This window comes from Leopardus geoffroyi, chromosome B1, assembly GCF_018350155.1.
Source record: "Leopardus geoffroyi isolate Oge1 chromosome B1, O.geoffroyi_Oge1_pat1.0, whole genome shotgun sequence".
Taxonomy (NCBI): domain Eukaryota; kingdom Metazoa; phylum Chordata; class Mammalia; order Carnivora; family Felidae; genus Leopardus; species Leopardus geoffroyi.
The window spans coordinates 48,728,640-48,744,919 of record NC_059327.1 but is presented as its reverse complement, the minus strand read 5'-3'; the positions used below and the strand labels follow the sequence as shown (position 1 = coordinate 48,744,919).

General features: G+C 45.4%; 1 protein-coding gene and 1 pseudogene across 1 annotated transcript in view; both read right to left on the bottom strand.

The window, feature by feature from the left end:
• Positions 1–16,280, bottom strand: part of SCARA3 (scavenger receptor class A member 3) — a 51,211-nt gene that overhangs the window by 22,373 nt on the left and 12,558 nt on the right. Inside the window, exons 2-3 of the mRNA XM_045461270.1 lie at positions 4,518–4,616; positions 2,980–3,099 (exon numbers count right to left, since the gene is read on the bottom strand). Coding sequence (XP_045317226.1) covers positions 2,980–3,099; positions 4,518–4,616 — 219 coding nt within the window. The remainder of the gene's footprint in view (positions 1–2,979; positions 3,100–4,517; positions 4,617–16,280) is intronic.
• LOC123583795 lies at positions 10,354–13,971 on the bottom strand (annotated as a pseudogene).

Genomic DNA, 16,280 nt, shown 5'->3' with positions numbered 1-16,280 from the left:
GATCTGTAATTACATATTGTTTTCCTTACTTTTTAGATCTTATTTTTTTCTCATCTTTTCAAAATTGAGTCTTATAATTATACTAAGAAGAGTATACGTGTATAATTTATAAATAAATAGGCATATTTTACAGGTGTGAGATTATCGGGTTTTTTCTTTTCCAATATTTAATTGTAAAAATTTTCCAAGAGTAATCAAAAGACTTGTACAATCCTACTTGCACAGTAGGCAGTAATGTATCAACTGCCTACATTCTATAATTAACATTTTACTATAGGGTGTCTGGGTGGCTCAGTCATTAAGCATGTTACTTCGGCTCAGGTCATAACCTCATGGTTTGTGAGTCTGAGTCCCACATCGGGTGAACTCAAGCCCCCTCCCTTCAGGTGAGCACGAGCCTTGCTTCAGGTAAAACATGAGCCCTGCTTCAGGTGAGCCCCACTTCTCTCTCTCTTTCTCTTGGCCCCTCATGGAACTGCCCCTTGTCGAATTCTCTCTCTCTCTCTCTTCTCTGCCCCTTGCTCACTTGCGCCCCCCTCTCTCAAAAAACAAAAAAACAACAAAAAACCATTTTACTATATTTACTTTATTGTACATCTGTCCATTTTATCTTTTTATCCATTCACCTACCCATCTAATATTTTGATGCATTTTAAATCAAATTTTTTTACTGATGGGGTGCACAGTCAAAAAAAGGTCACAGGATACTGCTCTAGACCAAGGGCTGGCAAAGTAGGATCTGCATATGTAATCTAACCCAATGTCATTCTGTTGGAACATAGCCATCCCCATTCATTTTCATATTATCTCTGGCTGCTTTGGCTCCACAATGGCAGAGTGGTTTTGACAAAGACCATGTGTGGCCCATAAATCCTAAAATATTTACCACCTAGCCCTTTACAGAAAGTTTGCCAAACCGTGCTCCAGGTTATAATCCCCATAACGACAAGGCCTATGTTTTATTAAGCAGTGTATGCCCAGTGCCTAATACAGTTCTTGGCTTATAGTATGCATGCAACAAATATAAGTGAATTTTCATTTCCCTGCGAAGAAGATGGATTTTGCTCAATCCTCCAGACTTTATCCACAGTCCTGACCATAATGCCTTGACTAGGACCACCCATATATGTACTCACAAATCTCTAGTCATTCATTTGACAAACATTATCGAGCACCTACCAGCCAGGCCAGGACGGTGCCCAGCCCACCCTGCTCTGGGGACTTTGGAGGCCCAGGCTGGAGGCAAAAGCACAAAAGGAAACCTAAAGTTCTCCCTGGAGTCCCCAAATGCACTCCTCGCCCCCAATTATTACAATCTTCTGCTCATTCATTCTGGATCTTAGGGCAAATCATTTCACCTCTCCAGGTATGTGGAACGAGGGCAGCCTCCCGTTTCGGGGCTGGTTAAGATGACCCACGGATATCATGTATACAATGGTGCCTAGCAGCTGGTGGGCACCGATGACTGTCCATAGCTTCTGAAGTGTGGTCGTGCCTGTGTTCTGCTCTGGGCTCAGGTTTGTGGCTACCGGAGCTTTATTAATGGACCTGCGGGTGCTGGGAGCTGAGGCCCTAAAAGGCCTGACCAGGAACCTCTGGAGGTTCCCTGATGTCCAGTTTGCCACCTCAGAATGGTGGCCCGCAGCTCCCCACCTCCTCTGGCCCAGGTTTTGGCTACTTTCTGAGATGCCAAGCCCCGCAAAGTGATTTAGCAGGAAAAGGTGGGGCTGACCCAGGTGACGGGCTTGGAAAGTTCTTGAAATCAATGGTCCTCCAACCTGGTTGCACTCTGGAATTACCTGAGAAGCTTCTATAGTTTAGTAAGGCCTGGGTCCTACCCAGAGATTATGATTTCATTCATGTGGAGCCAGGAGTCCTGCCATTAGGCATTTTAAATGCCTTTTAAGGTCCAGACAAAACTGAGAACGGCTCCCTCCGATGACGAAACGTAAGGGACTCATCCTAGTGCTCCCTTTACCTGGCACAAAGTAGGTGCTCGGCTTGTGTTAGATTCCTCAACACCTTTAGGATTCCTGCATTATGACAAGAGTGTCCATTCAAGTCATTAACATGCTGACCTTGTGCCCTCAAGCCAAGTGAGCCAGCGGCTGAATATCTTTAGCCAGGACTGGGACCAGGTGCTCCCATTTAGGGAGGCGCTCACTCTCGGGGTCACACAAGTGCGGGGGCGGCACCTGGACTGAGGCACCCCACCCTGCTCCTCACTTGTCTCACCTGCGTCCCAGCCTTGTCCCCAATATCTAGGCCACAGGAACAAGCAAACCTACTGGCTGCTCTTTAGCAAACCTACTGGCTGCCCTTAGTAACATCTGGATTTTTTAAAATCTGAAGCAGAGTGTAATGGGACCGCAGTGAGAAGCTGTCACATCTGTTCCCCTCAGTTTACTGTAATCTATTAGCATCCAGAAGGCAGGGTTGCCCGAACTTGGCTGTGCACCATCATCTGGGTTGGCTACCATGGTCATACAAGCTGTAGTGCTCATGAGAGCCGCCAAACTCCAGGTCCCTGGGTTTCGCCTGCAGGACTCTCATTTCATAGGTTCCAGCGAGATTCGGGAATTTGCATTTTAACAAATACTGGGGGGCGATCCTGATGCAGGTAGGCATCCAACCTCACTTTGAGGAACACTCACAAAGACCATGGAAGGGGCTTAGACATTGCCAACAGAGTGATCTCAACCCTGGATGGACATTACCTGGGCTGGGGCACAGAATCAGTAGCTTTTAAAGCTCCCAGGTGATTCTCACATGGAGCTGGAACTGGGAACCATTGAGCTGGTCCTGTCCTCTCATTTTCCCAGTAGGAAAACAGACTCCCTAGAGGGCAAGTGCCTTGCTCAAAGCTACACAGCTACGAATTGACCGGAGTTCAGGGGCCAGCCTTTGGAGTCTGAATCAAGCATGAAGATCCCCAGAAAGATGCTGGACTCCTAGATGCCACTGGGAGCCTGCACTCACCCAAAGAGGCCAGCACGGCCACGGCCACCAGGAGCAGGGCCAGGAAGAGATAAAGAATCCGCACCGACGTGTGCAAAGACAGGTTCTTCTGGCAGCGGCTGCAGCGGGGCCCCGGCCGGCCTGTTGGGGAACAAAGCAGACCAGTGGCTGAGGCTGCAGGCGAAGGGACAGTTTCATGTTCCTACTCTAACCTGTCTCATCACATATCAAACCAGCCTCCAGGAAGGGAGTTGTTCTCCATTTTCATGTCTGCCCATCTCCCTGTGTTTTCTCTAGGTGCTTGAGCTTTGAGAAATAGAAGAGACCAGAGTCGGGGTCTTCCAAGAACAGCCCCATGACTGCCACCAGTGTCCCTTATGGCAACATCAATCAGCCCATGGTGTGGGAAAACACCTCTTCCTGATGCATTGGCCTTACGATGGTCCACAATACAGGGCAGTCAGCTTTGTTTCACCACTGGATGACCAACTTGTTCCAATTTGCCTCCAAATTTCTGGGCTTTAGCACTGAAAGTCTCCTGTTGTGGGAATTTCTCAGCATGGGGAAAACCAGTCACACACCCTGGGAAACCCCTCAGTCCCCAAACTTTTTGGGTAACGAGCAGTTCTCCTGGAAATGGAACGAATGGTTCCAGTCCACCAGTTGGGTCCCTGGTATGGAAGAAGAAAGAAGCCAGGTGTTCTGGCTACTCGGGCACATGGCCAACATCCAGGAGGCATGCAGTGATGTCCCCAGTTGTGACATTTCTAAGGCGGATTTGGCTTCAGCTGCATATTATGAGTACTGGGAATGTTTTAAAATTCCTGATGCCTCCTTTGCATTCCAGACCGAAAGAAATCAGAATTTCTGAAGGCTGGTCACAGGCATCCTGGCGTGGTTACAATATACAGCTGAGGTTGGGGTGCCTGGGGGTCTCAGTCGGTTGGGCATCCGACTTCGGCTCAGGTCATGATCTCACTGTTGGTGGGTTTGAGCCCAGCGTCGGGCTCCGTGCTGACAGCTCAGAGCCTGGAGCCTGCTTTGGATTCTATGTCTCCTTCTCTCTCTGCCCCTCCCCTGCTCATGCTCTGTCTCTCTCTGTCTCTCAAAAATAAATAAATGTTATATATAAAAAAAAAAATATACAGCCAAGGTTGAGAACAGCTGCTCTAATCTAACCAGAATCCACCGAACTCACTCTAAGTAACAGTTCAGGTGGCATTGGTTTCTGACACTATCCAAATGCTAAGGTGGGTCCTGTGGGCTAAGTGGTCGAACCACTTGGGTGGCATGGGATATGGTGAAGGGGACAGTTCTGGGCCAGCTAGAGGACGGGTCCTGGGGGAGATGGCAGAGGTCCCTGACAGGTCTCAGGAGGAGCCCTAGAGACAGATGTCACTTGTGTCAGACTTTGACATCATCCACACTATATAACCCAGGCTTATGCAACTCTGCCCTTCCCCCTCCAGGAAGCAATGGGGAAAGGATTTTGAAGCCATGTAGAGAGGTAAGTCAGCAGCCTGGGGGTGGGGGCAGGGAGATCAGAGGGCAGCCCTTACCCTCTCGTGTGCATGGGAAGGTCGGCATGTCCTCGTCGTCACCAGCCAGCTCCTCTTCTGTAACATACAATGCAACTCTGTCGCCGGTGGCCGACCTCACTGTGACGGAGCCAGTGCTGTCAGACCTGGGGCTGGAACCTCGAGCCATGCCCACCCCTCTCCAGCTGCCCAGTTCGTTTACAATCCCCACACCCCATGCCCACCCCCACCCTTGAGTACAAGTCAGCCCACCTGAGCTCCAGGTGACCCGGAGGAAAGGGGAAGGGGGAGGGAGAGAAGAATCGAGTGGCTGAGGAACTGAGATGTCCCAACACCTCTGGGCAAGAAGATTTCATGATCTCCCACAAGCCCGTAAAGATCCACAGGCCAGCTCTGCTGCCTCCTTGCTCTGTACCTTGCTCAAAGCCCTGGGATGGAATCAGAAGGAATAAGCACTAGTTGCCTGACCCGGCTCAGCATCCTTCCATTCCCTGGCACATGGTAACCCAAGCAGAGTTCCTCTGCTCCACGGTCAAGTGTGAATCTACAAGACTCTGCATCCAGCCCAGCTGGGGGAGCTGCAGAAAGGAGGAAGTGGGAACAAAGAGAATACAGAATGGTGGAAATGGTCACAGACCTCTGCCTCACGCGCTGCCTCATCCGGGACCTGCCAGGGTGTGGAAGGGACCATGGGAGGAGCAGGTCTCCCTGGGGCCATGTGTTCCCTAAGTAAGACCTAGGGGATGGATTCCCTCAATCAGAAGATCGCTCTTGTTCCCCCAGACACCTCATACCTCCTGCTCCTTCCAGGACCTGGTCTTTTAGAAATGATGAGGAGAAAGACACCCAAAATAGGCAGAGTGAGCCAGAGTGGGTGTTTAAGGATGGAGCCACCCAGTACTTCTGTCCTGGGAAGTGTGGATATGTGTCGCGGGGGGGGGGGGGGGGGGGGGGTGGGTGTACGAGCTGATCATGACGACTGAATTCCTGGGAGATATCTGTTGAGGGGATTTTTAAAAACTATGCCTCAAAATCCGGAAGCAAAAAAAGAAAGAGATTAATACATTTGACCACATGACAATAAAATAACAATGCTTTGGCATGACCAAAACAAAGTCAATGACAAACTGGGAGAAAATATTCATAGCACATATTATAGACAAAGAGGCAACATACCAAGTTTCTAAAGAGCTTTAAAAATTCAGGAAGTGGAATTAATCCCGTAGTCCCAGAATACAAAATCAACGTACAGAAATCTGTTGCATTTCTACACCCTAATGATGAAGCAGCAGAAAGAGAAATTAAGGCATCAATCCCATTTGCAACTGTGCCAAAACCAATAAGATGCTCAGGAATAAACCTAACCGAAGAGGTGAAAGACCTATACTCTGAAAACTATACAACCCTGATGAAAGAAATTGAGAATTACACAAAGAAATGGAAAGATATTCCGTGCTCCTGGATAGGAAGAACAAATACTGTTAAAATGTCTATACTGCCCAAAGCAATCTACACATTTAAAGCAGTCCCTATCAAAATACCAACAGCATTTTTCACAGAACTGGAATTAACAATCCTAAAATGTGTACGGAGCCACAAAAGACCCTGAATAGTCAAAGCAGTCTTGAAAAAGAAAAACAAAACTGGAGTACTACAATTTCAGACTTCAATTTATACTACAAAGCTGTACAAACATGGTAATGGCACAAAAATAGACACACTGATCAATGGAACAGAAAAGAAAACCCAGAAATAAGCCCACAATTATATGGTGTCAAAAATTTATTTTTTGGGGCGCCTGGGTGGCGTCCGACTTCAGCCAGGTCACGATCTCGCGGTCCGTGAGTTCAAGCCCCGCGTCAGGCTCTGGGCTGACGGCTCAGAGCCTGGAGCCTCTTTCCGATTCTGTGTCTCCCTCTCTCTCTGCCCCTCCCCCGTTCATGCTCTGTCTCTCTCTGTCCCAAAAATAAATAAACGTTGAAAAAAAAATTAAAAAAAAATTTATTTTTGACAAAGCAGGAAAAAATATGCAATGGGAAAAAGTCTCCAACAAATGGCAGTGGGAAAACTGGACAGCAGCATGCAAAAGAATGACACTGGACCACTTTCTTACACCATACACAAAAATAAATTCAGAATGGAATTTAAAATGAAAATTCATTTGCAAATGACATATCTGATAGAGGGTCAATATCCAAAATATATAAAGAATGTAAAAAAAATGTATAAATGTATAAAACACCCCCCAAATGAATAATCCAATTAAAAATGGGCAGAAGACATGGACAGACATTTCTCCAAAGAAGACATCCACTTGGCCAACAGGCACATGAAAAGATGCCCAACATCACTCATCATCAGGGAAATGCAAATCAAAACCACAACGAGATATCACCTCACACCTGTCAGAATGGCTAAAATCAAAAACACAACACAAGTGAGGATGAGGATGTGGAGAAAAAGGAACCCCCTTGCACTATTGGTGGAAATGTAAACTGCTGTAGCCCCTGTGGAAAACAGTATGGAGGTTCCTCAAACAGTTAAAAATAGAACTACCCTATGATCCAGTAATTGCACACTGGGCATTTACCCCCTCAACAAAATACAAAAACACTAATTCAAAGGGATACATGAACCTGATGTTTATTGCAGCATTATTTACAATAGCCAAATTATAGAGGCAGCCAAATGTCCGTCGACAGATGAATGGATAAAGACGTGGTATATACACCTAATGGAATATTATTCAGTCATAAAAAGAATGAAAATTTGCCATTTGCAATAACATGCATGGAGCTAGACAGTATAATGCTAAGTGAAATAAGTCAGTCAAAGAAAGACAAATACCATATGATTTCACTCATATGTGGAATTTAAGAAACAAAACAAATGAGCAAAGGAAAAAAAAAGAGAAAGACAAATCAAGAAACAGACTCTTAACTATAGAGAACAAATTGATGGTTACCAGAAGGAAGGGGGTCGAGGGATGGATGAAATAGGAAAACCCAAACCCAAAAATCCTATAGAAAAATGGACAAAATACCTGAACAGGCAATTATGAAAAGGGATAAAAAATGTCCCCTAAGTGTTTCCAATTAAGCAATAAATAAGTCATGGGCATAAAAGGTACAGCATAGGGAATGTAGTCAATGGCATTATAATAGTGTCGTATGGTGACAGACGGTAGCTACATTTGTGGTGAGAACAGCATAATGTATAAAACTTGTCAAATCACTATGCTGTACAGCTGAAACTAATGTAACATTTTGTGTCAACTATAGTTCAGTTGAAAAAAAAAAAAGGTCCCCTAAACAAATGAAAAGATGTTCAGCTTTATTCTAAGACAAAATGCAACTTAAAACTACAGTGTGAGGGGCGCTTGGGTGGCTCAGTCTGGTAAGTGTCCGGCTTCAGCTCAGGTCACGATCTCACAGTTCAGGAGTTCGAGCCCCACCTTGGGCTCTGTGCTGACAGCTTGGAGCCTGGAGCCTGCTTCACATTCTCTGTCTCCTTCTCACTGCCCCTCCTGTGTTCATGCTCTCTCTCTCTCTTTCAAAGAATAAATAAACATTAAAAAAAGTTTTTTGTTTTTGTTTTCTTTTTTTTTCAATATATGAAGTTTATTGTCAAATTGATTTCCATACAACACCCAGTGCTCATCCCAAAAGGTGCCCTCCTCAATACCCATCACCTACCCTCCCCCCTCCCACCCCCCATCAACCCTCAGTTTGTTCTCAGTGTTTAAGAGTCTCTTATGCTTTGGCTCTCTTCCACTCCAACCTCTTTTTTTTTTTTTAAAGTTTTTTTTAACTACAGTGTGAAAACGGTTCTCAACTATCAGATTGGCAAAAATGCAGAGGCTGACAATATACTGCATTGGCCAGGCTATGGGGAATTGGGGTGGAAATGCAAATGGCCCAGACCTGGTGGAGGGGAATTAAACACATACATATTTGTCCTTTGACCCCACAATCATACTTCTATAAATTTATCTATAATATACACCTCTAACAATCTGAAAACATATATGACAAGGTTATTCACTTCAGGATTATTTGTAATTGCGAAAACTGAGAACTATCTAAATATTCAAGCATGGGAGATTGGTTAATATACTATGGTTATATACACACAATTGGACCCTATGCAGCTATACAAATGAATACAGATATCTCAATCAACTGACATGGAGTAATTTCCAGGAGATATTAAGTAAAAAAGCAAAGTGCAAATATATAGTACGCTACCTTTTTTGTAAGAAAGAAGGGAAAATAAGAAAACATGCATATATCTGCTTACTATTAAAAGAAGAAACACAGGAAGGAAAAAAACAAAAAACAAAAAGTTGTTTTCTACAAAGGATGGGGTGGGGGAAATAGGGTGAAAGGGATATAGACAGAGTGGCATTTCTCTGAGTGAAACTTTTTGTTTAGTTTTGACTTTCGAAAACATTTAATATTTTACACATTCAAAACATTAAATTTTATTGGTTAAAAAAACCCACCTACCTAGAACCAAATGAACCTTATTTACATTTTGAATGAATACAAAGCATACTGAAGGAAAGGAAAGAACTAATCTACTAAATTAGCTAAAATTATTTAATCTAAGTAAACTAAATAAATTAGTTTTGACTATGTAATCTCTATCTGGGATGTGGTAGGATATAATTGGGGAAGTGCAAACACGTATTAAACTTATAAAGTAATTTTATTTATTATTGTAGCATGGGTAAAGCAATTCTGAAATTACTTTAGATTAATTCAAGACTGGGCAAATGAGGGGCGCCTGGGTGGCTCAGTCGCTTAAGCGTCCGACTTCGCCTCAGGTCATGAGCTCACGGTTTGTGGGTTCAAACCCCATGTCAGGCTCTGTGCTGACAGCTCAAAACCTGGAGCCTCCTTCAGATTCTGTGTGTGTCTCTCTCTGCCCCTCCCCCACGTGTGTGTGTGTGTGTGTGTGTGTGTGTGTGTGTGTGTGTGTCTCAAAAATAAACATTAAAAAAAAAAAAAAAAAGACTGAGCAAATGAATAAATGTGTTGATGTGGTTTGGGCCCAGGGTTTTTCACTATGGAAAAGGGGACACAGAAATATGGAATGGGGGGGACAAGAAAGAACCCTTGGGGATGGATTAAAATTGAGGGTATCAATATAAGCTCATAATTTCCAATATATATAGGTATTATATATTCATGCTTATGTGCATATATAACACATATGTATCTGTATGTGTCGGTATGTGTACAGGTATAACTTTGTTGAAAGGCTCAGAAAGCAGACACTTAAATAGCAATGAACAGCCCTCGCAGCCCCAGGTCTTGGTGGCTAATACTATTTCCCACTTTAAAAAGCCAGGCAGGGGCACCCCGATTGGTTAAGCGTCTGACTCCTGATTTCAACTCAGGTCATGATCTCATGGCTCGTGGGATTGAGTCTCAAGTCTGTACTGTCAGTGCACAGCCTGCTTGGGATTCTCTCTCTCCCTCTCTCTCTCTCTCTCTGCCCCTTCCCCCACTCATACTCTGTGTCTTAGAGAAGAAGAAGAAAAAAAAAGCCAGGCATTCTTAGAGAAATGGCTGACTCTAGGGTTGGGGTAAAAGGTAGGTAAAGATGAATCTGGAACATCTTGTTCTTTCAGAAATTAAAGGAATGCTAAAAAAAAAAAAATGATGGGGGATGTCATAAGGAAACAGAAACCATCTTGAAGATGTCTGCACTGGCCAAATCTAAAACAATTTGAGTCATAAAATAATTAAGTATAATAATGCTATTTTAAGTCATTAGAAACAGGAATTCATGAATCCATACCACTGATAGTTAGACAGATACATAGAAGGAAGGGCTCTTTCCTTTTTTATGTAAGTTCTGTTTCTTGATTCCCTCATGAATCTGCATGAGGGAATCTGCACAATCTGCACAAACGCCACAGATAAAGTCACTGCAGAATTTTTACCTCTTCTGTTGTCCAATCTCCAGCTCACTTTTTGCCAGCATCAACACCGGCGTTTGCAGTCCCCCTGACTTTCTCTACTCTGTTCTTGTGTTCCTTTTGCTGTTTTCTTGAGGTCTTTTTCTTCTTATACAGGCCCTGTCTTGCAAGTCTATGTTTGGGTTCATTTTTCTTTGCATAATCCAGGGAATCATAAATCCTGCCAAAGCCAGTTGTCTTACCACCACCCAAACGGGTTCCCAATCCAAACACAAAGATGACAGCTGGTGTGGTCTTGTACATTTAGACTAGGTTTTCCCCTGAATTTCTGTCTTAGGTACTGTTGCCTTTCTGGGGGTGAAGAACATCAATGACCATTTGTTTCTGCTGAAGTCGCTGGTTGGTCATGAACTTCCTAGTCTGGATAGTTACTGTGTCTGTCGTTCATGATGGCGGCCAAGCTTTAAGCAGCCAGGGAGGCCAGGGGAGGGGCTCCTTCTTACAGCAGCGCTGGGGTTGGGAAATCAGCACTCTGCACTCATTACAGTAAAGACTGAATCAGGCAAGAACCATCAACGGATGCTACCTCCAGGGAAAATTTTGATGAAGAGCAGTATATACACATGGTCTTAAAGTGTCTTCTCACAGATGACTTATTTGTTATGAGGGAGGGGGGAAAGCCCACTCGTTATGTATCAGGGAAATCAGGCCACACCTTGACCAGGTGATCAAAATGAACATCACCTGTGAGGGACAGATGGACACTGTGTGCCTAGAGATGTATCAGCTGGGGCAGCACACACCATCACATATACTATTTATTGGCCAAGAACACACAACCGCAATCCAATCACGAGGAAACATGAGAAAAACACAAAGTGACGATCATCACATTAAAAAAAGGGATGTGACAGGGCGCCTGGGCGGCTCAGTCGACTTCCGTCCAGGTCATGATCTCACGGTCGGTGAGTCTGAGCCCCACGTTGGGCTCTGTGCCGACAGCTCGGAGCCTGGAGCCTGCTTCGGATTCTGTGTCTCCCTCTCTCTCTGTTCCTCCCCTGCTCGCACTCCGTCTCTCTCTCTCTCAAAGATAAATAAAGATCAAAAAAAAAATTTTTTTTAAAGGATGTGGGAGAGGACTGTATTTTTCAAAAATATCAGTCATAAAAGACAATAAAGGTGAAAGAGACATGACAACTAAACAGAACCCTTAACATTAGACTGGATCCTGTGCTGGAGGGGAGAGGAAATCTACAAAGGATACTCTTGGTCCACTGGTAACACTGGAACACACACTGTACGTTACATAAAGTTCTAAAGCAATTCATGAAGTTTACGACTGTACTCGGACATATTCCTATTCTTAAGAAATCCATACGGAAGTGTTTAGAAGTAAAGGGACATGAGGTATGTGCAAAAAAAAAAAGCGTACATATGTGTATATGCATATATGTGTGTGTGTGTGGGTAATACTTCATTGAAAATCCTTGCGCATAAGATGTTATGCACATATAGGATCTTCTCAAGATAATTTCCTAAAAGTGAATTGTCTGGATCACATTGTAAGAACATTTTAATGTTCTGGAAACAAATGAACTAACTGCCATCTAGAAAGGGCATGCAAATTGGGACGACTGTATGGCTCAATCACTTAAGCATCTGACTCTTGATTTCAGCTCAGGTCAAGATCTCGTGGTTTGTGGGATGGAATCCTGCTTCAGGCTCCAAGCTGAGTTCTCGCTCTCTCTCTCTCTCTCTCTGCATCTGTCCCTTCCCCCACTGACACTTTCACTCTATCTAAAAAGTAAAAAAAAATTATTAACAAAAATTATTGGAGAGTCTGGGTGACCCGGTTACACCTCTGACTTTAACTCACATCATGATCTCATGGTTCATGGGTTTGAACCCTGTGTCAGGCTCTGTGCTGACAGCTCACAGCCTGGAGCCTGCTTCACATTCTGTGTCTCCTCCTCTCTCTGCCCATCCCCCTGCTCGCATTCGTTCTCTTTCTCAAAAATAAATAAACATTAAAAAAATTTTTTAGAGAAAAAAATTAAGAGGCTGACCATTATCAAGTGCTTACTAGCCATTCTTTCCCATGCATTGGCTATATGTAGCCTTTGCTCTTTTTTCTGTTGAGCTATGGATTTTGCGTGTGTGCGAGGCTTTCATCAGAACATTCTATCACGTGTCTTGCAGATGTTTCAATAGATTTATTTATAAATTTTTTTTAAACATCTTTATTTTTGAGAGACGGAGAGAGACAGGGCACAAGCGGGCGAGGGGCAGAGAACAGGGAGACACAGAATCTGAAGCAGGCTCCAGGCTCTGGGCTGTCAGCACAGAGCCAGACACGGGGCTCGAACCCACAAACCGTGAGATCATGACCTGAGCTGAAGTCGGACACTTAACCGACTGCGCCACCCAGGCGCCCCGCAGTTTGCTTTTTAAAACTGGCTTGCCCCGGGCGCCTGGGTGGCTCACTGGGTGAAGCGTCCAACTTCGGCTCAGGTCATGATCTCGTGGTTCGTGGGTTCAAGACTTGCACTGGGCTGTGTGCTGGCAGCCCAGAGCCTGGGGCCTGCTTCAGATTCTGTGTGGCCCCTCTCTCTGCTCCTGCCCCACTCACACTCTGTCTCTCTCTGTCTCTTGAAAATGAATAAACGTTAGAAAAATTTTAAATGAATAAATAAGTAGACCAATAAATAAATAAATAAAATTGGCTTGCCCAAGTGCACACTGAATATAAACTGGACCCCCAGACCCTTGGGAGGGCAAGCCTATCCCTGGCACAGCCCTTTCCACCCTCTGGGCTCTCTGGAGACATCCGGTTTCCTCAACAGCTCTCTGACAGGTGTATTCCACTCCACCCCCTCCCCGCTCAGCCTCTTGCTTCTCCCCTTCTCTTTTCCAAGGAGCAGACTAGCTGGGGTGAGCTTCAAAATGCCTCAGGTACGGGCATCGAGCAACCAGTAGGAAGACTGATCAATCAGAAAAGACTGGGGCAAAAACATAAACAAAAACAAAAGCCCCCAAACCAGGCAGAATGGCTGTCTCAGGGTTTCTCAGGGTGACAGAGTGCGACAGGCTTTATGGTGGGGGTCTTTGAGCCTGCTGCCCCCTCCCTGTGCCACTCACAGCCTTGTTCCTGACACCCAGCTTCTGTATGTGTTGACCCATTGGTTTCAGCTCCTAATTCGAATTCTTTTTCTTGGTCTTTGCAAACTTCCTCAGTTTTCTTTCAACTTTACCTATGCATTTGACTTGTAGTTTATCTAGGACATAAGCTTCATGTCCCAAGAATATTTTAACCCGGTAACACTAGAAGTAGAAGCTCGAAGTCTTTTGTTTCTTCCCTTTTTTAATTTGATAAAAATCTGGGTCTTGCCTTGTGTCAGTCGTCACGACAACCCTATAAACTTTACAGTCTCCATGTCACTTCCATGGACAAAAAGACTGAGGTTCAGAGAGGTTAAGACTGTTGCTTAATGGCCTACCGAATATGTGATGGGGCTGCGATCTGAACTCAGACATCTTTTCGACCATGCCTACCGCCTCCTCAGAGTAATGATCAAATGAGTGGACTCAGTAGGAGAGGGACTGAGGGTGACCCCAAATTAAAGATGCCACCATCATCACCATGAATGCCTTCTGCCTGACCTCCAGGGCACAGCATATATGTCACTTCCTCAGTGGCCTTCCTTGGGCTCCCAAACTGGAATAGCCAGTATGCTCCATGCATACTTCCGTGTGCTGTGTGTCTCCCCATTGTAGAAGGCAATATACCTTTTCTTATTTATTCAGTAGGTCTCTTCCCCAGTGTTTAAGATCTGGGGGTAATGAATATGTCTGTCTTATTCTCTGCTTTATCCAAAGACCCTAGTGCTGTATATGGCACTGAGAAATACTCAACAAACACAATTTTAAATGAATCTACGAATGATTTTACATTATGCTTTTCCAGTAGTAAGTAGGTCTACGCTCGCGTGTGTAACTACCTGGAAGCTTGGTCGAGAGCCCCAGGTGAGCACCCCACTCTCAACGATTCTGAGCTAAGCTGGGGGGAGGCTGGAGACCTCATATCCATTATTGCATTCGGTCCTTAAGACTAGCCTGAGAGAGAAACAGGGTGAGAAGTTATTCCCCTCACTCTCCAGGTGAGGAAAGTGAGTTGGGGCCAGGGGGTTATCTTGTAACACCTGGCTAAAGTCACCGAGCCAGCTAGTGGCAAAGCCTCCTGAATCCTGGTTGTTTTCCTATCCACAGCTACCTCCAGGTAGCCTCTCTGATAGAGCTAGTGTGTTCTCATGGGCGTGTGCACGAGTGTGTGTGTGTGTGTGCACGCGTGTGCCTTGGAGGGGAGTGGGTACAATGGCAGAAGGAGGGCTGACATGGCAGGTACCACTGATCATCTCATAAATAGCCTAGGAAATCTGGGGAGCCTGGGTGGCTCAGTCGGTTAAGCGGCCGACTTCGGCTCAGGTCACGATCTCACGGTCCGTGAGTTCGAGCCCCGAGTCAGGCTCTGTGCTGACAGCTCAGAGCCTGGAGCCTGTTTCGGATTCTGTGTCTTCCTCTCTCTGACCCTCCCCTGTTCATGCTCTGTCTCTCCCCGTCTCAAAAATAAACAAAATGTTAAAGAAAAAAAATTAAAAAAAAAAAATCCATCTTTTCAGCCCTGTGTTGTGTCTTAGGCTGTCATGCTGCTATCAATCTGCCACCAGTTTACGAGAGTAACTGTGCCCGGGGGGGTTACCACGATTACCATCCCTTTCCCATAAATTTATGCTTCAGATGAGGCAGGCTAGGATCCCTTGGTGCCCTCTATGCTCCATCTGACCAAAACCTCCCCCTAACATCTCAGCCCCAGATGATCTCAGCCAGAACCACGCTGAGGGCTGTCAGATTTACCCGGATTTACTGCCACCTTGGTCCCTAGGGGAGGTATTCCTTCCATTCGTTGGAGCAGAAATGCCTTCAAGGCCTTCCTGCCCGTTTCTCATTTCTCTCCACCCCTTGATGGTGCTTCTCTGCTCTCCCTTGTGACTAGGCCTCCTCCCTGTTCTGGCTCCGAGGCCAATTTCGTCACATCGCTGTTTATAGCCTTTGCAAGGGATCTGGGAGAATGTAAATCAAGCAAGGCTGACACTGACCTTCAGCAAACACCCCCTCAAAAAGCACACAGCTTTGTCATAACTTTGCTCTCCCACCGAGGTCCCCCAAGATTGGCAATCGTTAGCAAGTGGGAATTAATAAAGACCCCGTTCCGGTACTTTGCAGCCCATGGGCAGGGAAATGACAGTTGCCAGCACGAACTTGGCTCTCTGTAGATGAGGGGTTCACAAGTGCCTGGCGTTGTTCCCTCTGTTGACATCTCAGCTCCGCAGCTCACGCCCTCCCCGATCCCCAAGGGGGTCTCCTCCTCTTTCTAATCCTTTGGACTTCCTGTTCACCAGCACAGAGCCGCGGGCCCGGGGGACCTCTAATTTACCTATGTCTGGAATGCTGTAGCAACTCTCCACTTTAGCCTTGTTCATTTTAATGAGACCATAATCCAAAGCATTTGGGAGGCTTTTATAAGCCAAGCCCTCTGCAAGCACAGGCTCATTATATTCACATTACACCAAGATTGTTCCGGTCAGGGGACAGAGGAAGAAACAGACTTGAAGAATGGAGGAGAGCCTGGCTTGAGGATACAGAGGTTATGATTGATCAGAGGATGATTGATTAGACAGGAGTCCGTACTCCCTCCTTGCACTGGGCCAAGAGACAGGAAGATAATTTTCCTCCTCCTCTCCATCTCCCTTGCCTGCCTGTTCCTACGGCTTCTGCGGCGATCTTAACGTTGGGCACAC